The sequence below is a fragment of the Psammomys obesus genome, unplaced genomic scaffold (genome assembly GCF_907164565.1).
Source record: "Psammomys obesus unplaced genomic scaffold, mPsaObe1.curated_primary_1811, whole genome shotgun sequence".
NCBI lineage: Eukaryota > Metazoa > Chordata > Mammalia > Rodentia > Muridae > Psammomys > Psammomys obesus.
Window position 1 is genome coordinate 7,813,464 of NW_026593286.1, and position 9,556 is coordinate 7,823,019.

General features: G+C 41.9%; 1 protein-coding gene across 4 annotated transcripts in view; it reads left to right on the forward strand.

Moving 5' to 3' along the window:
- The window catches only part of LOC129683848 (nuclear autoantigen Sp-100-like), a 42,871-nt gene that overhangs the window by 20,188 nt on the left and 13,127 nt on the right, over window positions 1-9,556 (forward strand). For 3 of the 4 annotated variants that reach the window (XM_055616829.1, XM_055616828.1, XM_055616831.1), the window contains exons 7-9: window positions 691-744; window positions 5,449-5,523; window positions 7,186-7,260. In XM_055616829.1, coding sequence (XP_055472804.1) covers window positions 691-744; window positions 5,449-5,523; window positions 7,186-7,260 — 204 coding nt within the window. The remainder of the gene's footprint in view (window positions 1-690; window positions 745-5,448; window positions 5,524-7,185; window positions 7,261-9,556) is intronic. The other variant, XM_055616830.1, reaches the window with a different exon arrangement.

Here is a 9,556-nt window from a genome sequence, read left to right on the forward strand (position 1 = left end):
CCACAGCTCCAGCTACAGTACTAGCTTGTGGTCCAGGCCAGCCCTGAATCCAGTCCTCTGAACCTACCTGCTGGGAGCTGGAGAGCAGCAAGAACCCTTCACAGAGCCATGTGCGACAGGATGGAGTCAGTTGGTCACATCTGGGTGAAAGAGAAGAAACACAGTCTTAAAACTGGCACTTGCTTGCCTGCTGCCTTGATGTACTGAGTCACACCCATTCTTTCCTGCCACCCAAGTCGGCTGAGTAAACTCTTGCAGCTAGATAATAAAGTTGCTTTGTCACATAAGCCATGACAAGGGTCCTTGTCGGGTATGAGCTTGCAGCCTGTGAAGGGAAAAGAGTTCAGGTCAGCTAGTCTCAATCCAGAGTATATTCCCAACCAAAGTCCTCAAGAGTGTCAAAGAACTAATTAGGGCTTGGCCAGAAAATTTGCCTACAAAATTCTTATTTGTGCAAAAAAAAACGTTTTAAGATTTAAAATGTTTCTTTGGGAGGTGGGGGTCCAAAAATGGCCAGGACCCTGCTTGGATTCCTAGTTGTCAGTTCAGTAGCCTTGGATTCTTCTAGAAGGAAGAAAAAAATGATCATCCAAACACTGATGTAAGCAAGGCGCTTGCAGTGTGGAAGGTCCTAAGGTTTGTTACTTCTCCTCATTATTTCTTTCCTAATCGCCAGTTATTGTTTTCTAGAAGCTGTGGACACTAGGAACAACATTACTGTAGGAGAATCCAGGAAGAGAAGAGGTAAGGAAACAAGGAGTGTTTCCATGCTTTTGATGTAACAGAGAAGTCATTTGTTGCTAGAATTACTACTGTTGTTGTGTATGACAATGGGGTAAACTATGATGACCTCCCCTATGGTCCTCCTCGCCCTTAGAACCTGTTATACTAATGACAAGGGCACTCTACACATATGATTAAGCTAAGAACCTTAGCTTAGGGGGAAGTTATTTTTGCCTGTTGGTATACGGGTGACTGATCTGATTTTATGGTTCTTTAGAAGTGGGAACCTTTCTTAGATGCAGAGAGAGGAAATGACTATGCAGGAATACTCAGAAGGATGAAAGACTAGTGAGTTTGAGGATGCAGGAAGGGGCCAAGAAATGTGGCAATCTTGAGAACGTGGAAAGGCAAGGAAATAGGTTCTCCTGTAGAACCTCTGGGAACAGATGAAGGGCTGTGGACAGCTGGACTTCAGCCTGGTGAGACACACAGCAAACATCTAACTGACATGGTGCTGAGATAAACTTGTGCTGTTTTAAGCCACTGAACTTTTGGCAATTTGTTCCAAGAACAATAAAGAGTGGTAAGTACTTTGGAATACTCAAGGAACTGCGTAACTGTGGCCATGACAGTGACAGACCACACATATGAGGGTGGCCTCATAAGACGGTATTGCTCTGTGGGGTTTAAAATCACCTAATGACACATTGCTCAGAATGCACCCAGTGAGTAAGCAACGAGCAAGTTTGCTGAAGGTGGAATGTGGCTCTATCATGTTCCTACAAATTAACAAGTAGCTTTGAAATTAGGCAGTAAGGAGAAAGTGACAAATTTGTTTGTCATTTGTCTTTATATATATATATATACATATATATATGTATATATATATATATATATATATATATATATATACTGGGTCTCACTGTGTAGACCAGCTAGTCTGGAGCCTGCTGTTTAGACCATGCTGGCTGTGGTATACAGAGATATACTTGCCTGTGCTTCCTGAATATTGGAATTAAAGGTGTTACCCCACCTAGCTGCTGGGCTCTTGAGGAACTTCAAATACCATGATAGAAAAGGCTTGGGGTCCCCTGAGAAGTGATTTGAAAGAACAGTGAGAACTCAGGGGTACATGAAGAACACTCTGGAGAAAACCTACATCCCTCAGTTTACACCCTTCTGTATGAACACATGAGCATTAAGTAGGGCTCAGTGTCTTTGCAGTTCTTATTTAAGACAAGGTGTATAGTGAAAGGCACAGATCCTAAGCACACGCTTTGATGAATCCAGCTAATTGCATTGGTTTTACAATAACAAGCCTAACAAGACTCAGAACAGGAGCATGAACCTGAAGAGGTTTTCTGTGCCCTTTCTTTGGCCCCTATTCATCAAGGCAGCCACTTATTGTGCAAGAACAAATTAATTTAGGTTGTTTTTTTACGTGCTAAGTAAGATTTCCTGCCATGTTCTTTACTGTAAAGTTTCCTTCCCTGCACAGAATGATTCTGCAGTTAACTCACGTTGAGGAATGCTTGCCGTGGTAATTGGCTTCTTTTTATTGCTACGGAGCCAACTTTGACCAGCCTGAATTTGTTTGTATGTTCTCCCAATGCTGGAGCCTCAATGTTTCCAGCTTGGGACATTATGAGGAAGCTGATAGGAGCGCCTGGTAGAATACCCTCTGTGGCTCCACGTTTTCATATTCTTACAGAAGCATTTAGGGGTGACCTGCTGGTATATCAGGTAGATTTCTTCTTGTCCCTCCACCAATACCCATAAATATCCACAATATCAGGGTCCCAGCTCCGTGAACCATGTCCTTGGGTGAGGAAGGGCTCTGACTGTGGGTCATACATCCTATCTGCTCTCTGCCCTTGACCTTAATCAAGTGGCATCATCTCAGCATTCTAAGTGGGGGAGCACACTCCAGAGTGTGGTTCTGGCAATTCTGAAAGGCAGGTGTCATCATTATCTCTAGAAAAAAACCTTGTTTCTAGGAATGCCTTACCTACAATCCCTTTGCAAATGGCCTTGCTTACCACAGTTAAAACATCTTCCATTTTGATATTTCCTAAGACTCTTAGAAATTATTTCTTCTATCAGATTAGGATCATAAACATGAGATCCAATATGAGCCATGTCTCTGTTCCATTCCTCTACTGGTGCTGATTTTGCCTCTAAATGTCTAATCACCCTTTTGCATTCTGAGTTAGCATTTTCAAAAGGCAAAGATTTGACTAGTATTTTTCTGACTTCTGAATCTTATATTACTCTATTTACAGTTGAAGTCAATCTTTGCAAAAATATCAGTGAAGGTTTCTTTTGGGCCTTTGTATAATTTTAATAAGTAATTCAGATCTCTTTCCTGATTCTTCAAACTTATTCCAAGCATTTAAAGCTGCTAAATGGCACAGTGCCAAGGTATGATCACCAAATTCAAGCTGCCTTTGTAAATTAGCATATTGACCTTCACCTAGCAACTGATCCTGGGAAACATCAATACCTCCTCCAGCCTGATTTCATTGTTCTATGGTCTTCACTTCCTCTTTCCACCATGATTGCCATTGTAACTAAAGACCTGGTTTCAATGTTGCTGTTGCCAAATCTTTCCAGTCTTGGGGGATAATTCTGTCCTGAATTGCCCGTGAATTTATTATCTGCTTCACATAGAATGAATGCATACCATAGGAAATGACAGCTTCCTTAAATCTCCTCAAATCTAACATGTCTATAGGATGCCACTTAACTTCTCCATAACCTTGGGGGTACCTATCATCTCAGGTATGTCTTGTATAGCAACTAGATAAACTAAGGTTAATTTTCTAACAACCTCAGGCTGTCCCCTTTCAGTTTCATTATGCAAAGGCATGGTAGGCTCTTGTCTAAAATCCTCTGTCTGAAAATTTCCCTTATTCTCATTTATAGGTCTTTCTAAAGATGTCTAAACGCCTCTGTCTATGTCTGACTATTTTTCTTATTCTCATTTATAAATCTCTCTAATTTTCCTTCTAAGGCTTGTATCTAATCAATCCACTTTTTCTTTCAGCAAGTACAGAAAGCCATCATAGCGACTAAGAATAAAGTATAAAATACCAAAAGTATAATAATCATAATATGTATTGATACAATTTAAGGTAAGCCATTCAGCTTTTCATTTTTTGCTTCTTTTTTCAAGCCATCTAGATTAGCCCTATACAAGGCTCTAAAGCATTCTAGTATGGTACTTTACTCATCCTTAACTCTTGAGGATTTCCTCAATGACTTGACAAATCTGATGGCTTCTCAGATTGTCCAAAGTTGGAGTGATCTCTCTGTCCAAGGGATCTTGCCACTAGTGTGAGTGCCAAAATGTTGTTAAGGAAGGAAGGAAGGAAGGAAGGAAGGAAGGAAGGAAGGAAGGAAGGAAGGAAGGAAGGGGAAAAAGAAAAGGAAAAAGAAAAGAAAAAAGAAAGATGGAAGGAAGGAGGGAAGGAAGGAAACCCCAAATTGTTCAAATTTACCAACAAAGACTCAGAAGCCAGATGCTGGGGTGAAAACCTGCTAGCTCAGAGAGGCAAAGAGAGCACCCAGCTGACCTACTCAGCTCACATTCCAGAGAAAAAAGCCAAAACCCCAAACCCAAAAGCTTACTAGCTCAGCTGACAGCCAGGAGGAAAAAGCCAAAAGCTAAAAGCCAAAAAGCTCTTATTTCTTCTCCACACTCTTAAAAACCCTTCTCTCAAAGTCCCTCCTTTCTACTTAATCTGTGAGCTGGTATCTTCCTCTGCCTGTTGACCTAGGGATACCGTTACTAAATCTTGTATAGAGAAAGCTCTTGGATTAATGGTATGTCCTTCGGCTGAGCCACAGCATAATCACCTGACTACAGTAAACAGAAAGTTTTTGAATTAAAGGTGAGCATTAGGGCTTAGCCATACCAAACAATACACGGGTTTTTACAGTTCAGAATGTCAGGGCTCTCAATAGGATCAAATATTCTGCAACAATATTTGGCTCTTGGAATAGATGTGATATCTATATTATTTTTTTAAATATTGAACATGCTCAACATTTGTCATGAAAGGTATTCTTTCTTTTTTTTGAGGGGGGAGACCAATTAACCCTACAATACTTTTTGAATAAGTCAACCATAAATACATCAACATGGTGATCTTTCATACAATCTTATTCCTATAAGGTGTATATATTTACAAACAGTCTCTGAAATCTGGTTTTAGGACAGGTCTAAGAGATTCATTTCTTCTAGACAAAAGCTAAATTCCATTTTCCAAATAATTATCAATTTTGATCAGGTGCGTGAAGTAGGTTTTGTAATCCCACTCTATATTAATTTCACCAAACTAATTTTATGCTCTTGACAATGACCCAGCTGTGCTGATGACTGATGTGTACATTTTTGTTTGGAAAGAAAAAAAAAAAACATGGTTGCATTCCGTTTTTGAATGCATAATTTGAAAACCACCTTATTTGGGCTGAGTTTTTTGAAACATTTTCATTCATGTCTCTACATGTGTAGACAAACAGATTTCTTTCCAAAGTGTCAACACAACTGAATCCTGCACATACTTTAACTCTGACTTCTGCCTGGAAGAACATGGCTCCTTGTCATGAGCTCTCTTCCACAGGGCATGGAGAAAGTGGCCTGATGTGGCTGATGCCTCCCTTGCTCCTTCCCATTTTCACCTGTACTCTGCTCAACTCTGCATTTGCCTGCTTCCCTCCCAGGTGGCAGCAGAGCTGGTGGCCAGGCAGCTACCAGGAGAAAGAGAAGGACTCCAGCACGCCCTGCCCGGACCAGGGGTAAGATGGCTTCTGTGGATCTTTCCCTTCACCCTCTGAGAGCACACAGATTTTGGTAAAGTTTGGGGGAATCTAAACCATTCTTTAGGGGGGAAAAGTTGCTTAAAGGCTGGCATGGTGGCACACGCTTGTAATCCCAGCACTCTGGAAGGCAGAGGCAGACAGGTCTCTAAGTGTTAAGCCAGCCTGGTTTACAAAGTGAGGCTAGGACAGCCAAGGCTACACAGAGAAACTCTGTCTTAAATGGAAACAAACAAACATAAAAAAAAAAACCTACTCAATCTAACTTTTCAAGTTGAGAGCAGAAAAGTTAAAAAACAAATCTGTTTGGAGAAAGAGTGTAAATTGTATTTATGTCATCAATCTTATCTGTCCCAATTTTTTCCTTCCCTCTGAGTTGAACCTGGTTTTTATGGAAATGCTTTTCTCTTGCACATTGATTATTAAAATGGCTACATGTGACTTGTAAGTAGAAATCAGATCTACTCTCTCATAGTCCTTTTCCTCCTCCCTTTCAGAGAGTTTTTTCTCATCTTGGGCAGGCCCTGTAGCTTTCCAGTCCCGTTTCAGCAATGACAACATTCCACAGCAGTGGCTGAGGGCCCTTTCTGGCCTCATACTCAATTTTTGATATCCAAAGTTGTTATAGAGAAATACAATCCCAAATCCTTCTATTTTGCCAATAAAGACTCAGGAGCCAGATGCTGGGGTAAAAAGCTGCTCTCTCAGAGGAGAGAGCGCACCCAGCTGATATTCCAAATTAGGCTACATCCCAGAGAAAAAAACAAAACTCCAAAAAGCCAAAAGTAAAAAGCCCAAGGCTTGCTAGCTCAGCTGATGACCCTGGAGGAAAAAGACAAAAGCTAAAAGACAAAAAGCTCCTTCTGCTTCTCCATGCTGTCTTAAATACTCTTCTCTCAAAGTCCCTCCTTTCTACTTAATCCCTGTCAGCTGGTTTCTTGCTCCACCTCTTGACCTAGGGCTAACTTTATTAAATCCTGTGTACTGAAAGCTCCTACTTTAAAGGTGTGTGCTAGGGCTGAGCCACACCATAATTACCTACTTATAATAAAAAAAGTTCTTGGATTACAGGTTTGTGATAGGGCTAAATCACACTAAACAAGAAACAGGTTTCTATAATTCACAATCTCGGGGTTCACCAATATCCTGCAACAATATTTGGCCCCTCGAATAGATGTGATGTCCATATTTTTATTTGTTTTTGTTTTGGTTTTTTTTTGAGACAGGTTTTCTCTGTGTAGTCCTGGCTGTTCTGGACTCACTTTGTAGACCAAGCTAGCCTCCAATTTACTTTGTTGACTGATGTGTACAGTTTTGTTTGGAAAGAAAAAAAAAACATGGTTGTAGTCATTTTTTTAATGCATATTTTGAAAACCACCTTATTTGGGCTGAGTTTTTTGAAACATTTTCATTCATGTCTCTACATGTGTAGACAAACAGATTTCTTTCCAAAGTGTCAACACAACTGAATCCTGCACATGCTTTAACTCTGACTTCTGCCTGGAAGAACATGGCTCCTTGTCATGAGCTCTCTTCCACAGGGCATGGAGAAAGTGGCCTGATGTGGCTGATGCCTCCCTTGCTCCTTCCCATTTTCACCTGTACTCTGCTCAACTCTGCATTTGCCTGCTTCCCTCCCAGGTGGCAGCAGAGCTGGTGGCCAGGCAGCTACCAGGAGAAAGAGAAGGACTCCAGCACGCCGTGCCCGGACCAGGGGTAAGATGGCTTCTGTGGATCTTCCCCTTCACCCTCTGAGTGCACCCAGATTTTGGAATGGTTTGGAGGAATCTAAAGTCTTTTTTTTTTTTTGATAGAAAAAAAAACCCTACTCAAGCTTACTTGTCAGTTTGAGAGCAGCCAAAACTGAAAAATCAAAGTTGTTTGGAGCAAGGGTGTAAATTGTATTTATATCGCCAATCTTATCCATCCTAAGTTCTTCTTTCCCTCTAAGTTGAGCCTGATTTTTATGGAAATGCTTTTCTCTCAGACTTTGGTTATTAAAATGGCTACATTTGATGACTTTCAAGCAAAAATCAGATCTACTCTCTCATAGTCCTTTTCCTCCTCCCTTGTGTTGAGTTTTTTCTCATCTTGGGCAGGCCCTGTAGCTTTCCAGTTCTATTTCAGCAGTAACAGCATTTCACAGCAGTAGCTGGGAGCCCTTTCTGGCCTGATACGCAGTTTTTGAGACAGGAAATGTCTGAAAGAACAAACATCAAAGGAATAAACCTTGATGCTTTCTCCAATTGAAAGCACCTCCTCTTCTTCAACCTGGACAAGCCCTAGATCTGGACATGCAAACCAGGGCTAGCACCATCCCATTTCAGTGTCCCCTGGGACTCTGCCTCTGTTCCCTAGAAGCTGGTGTGGGCTCAACCGGGTTGGGTTGAAGAGAAGTGAGGTGACTGGTGCTTGTGCAGATGTCTGATGGGCTTAGCTGTGGAAGATGCAGGAGGTAGAGGATGCTCGCTCTCTCTCTCCCATGAGATGCCATCACTTCCACAGTAGGGGAAGGTGAGGGGCCAGACCTCATTAAAAGAAATGCAGCTTTTCTTCTGGGGCCTGGTGTAAAGGGCCATGCTGGCATGATCCAGTCCCACTAATGTGTGCTGTGGTCACAGAGGTGGCTTGGCACTTTGCCTTATCATGGGTAGGACCCTGAGGCACCAACTAAGATGGAAAAAAAAAAAAGACTTTACAGTTTTTTTCATGAGAGCACCTCTGTCCTTAGTTTTGAGAAGACTGACTGGTCACCTGATTTGGCATTTACTACATTGATCTCAACTACTGGACCTTCTATAAAAATGTTAAATAAGGACTAGAGAGATGGCTCAGAGGTTAAGAGCACTGCCTGCTCTTCCAGAGGTCCTGAGTTCAATTCCCAGCAATCACATGGTGGCTCACAACCATCTATAATAAGATCATGGGTCTCCTTCTGGCATGCAGGTGTATATGCAGATAGAACATTGCATACATAATAAATAAACAAAATATTTTTTTAAATGTTAAATAAACAGCAGCGAACAGACACATCTGTCACACCTTTAGAGTTCAATACTGACCATAAATAGCAGTTATTTCAAAAGAACTTTAAAGCATATTCTGACCTTGGTTGTGTTTCTAGGATTTGTGGTGGATTTCATGTTATTACTCGGGCACTATAACCTCTGAGTACAACAAGAGCTGAATCTTGCCTTGCTCAGCTATTCTATTTGAAAATAAAACGCAGTGGGCCGGTATTGTGAATTAGCTTAACATAAACTCCCAATCTCCCTGTACCTGTACCTCGGTGGACTACAGTAGACACTGGTGTTTTTACTTTTTCTCTTCAAAATATGAGGACTAACCATTTCCAGTGAAAGGCAATCCAGCAAACCCACTAGACCCGCATGGGGGGGGCTACACTGAGTTAGAGAGAAAAGAATTCTGTATTTCTATGTTTACTGGGTTGGCTGAGCCTGTTGCCAGATGTGGAAGGGAGGAGGGGTGGCCAGAGCAAAAAGTCATGTGAAACACTTCCCAGTGGGCTATGACCATGGGCTCTCAGAAGAGTCAGGAAGGAGATATTCCCAGGCATGTCCTACCCTTCCGGTGTCCCAGTGCATCTTGGGAGAGAGGGAGGAGGAGAGTCCCTTGGAAAGCCACTCTACTGCTGCTTGGTGATCACACCACCCAGAGAGGAGCCTTAATTAACTGCAGAGACACTTCCTGTTTACTCATTGTGTCAGAGAGACAAGCATCTTGATGAGGCAGCTGAAACAAGGTACAGAGCCCTGGACCACTGCAGTGCTGCCTCCACCAACCTGACACTCTCAAGAGTGAAAACAATCTCTGACACACTGGGAGTCGCCCAGCAGTGACTGGACACTGAGATGGCCCAGAGTGCTGGACAGAAACCTGGGTTTCAGCTTTCTTTTCCTTTGCTTGTATGGACTTGGACCTGTCCCTTGTGTCTTTCTTTCCTCCTTTCTTTCTTTCTTTCTTTCTTTCTTTCTTTCTTTCTTTCTTTCTT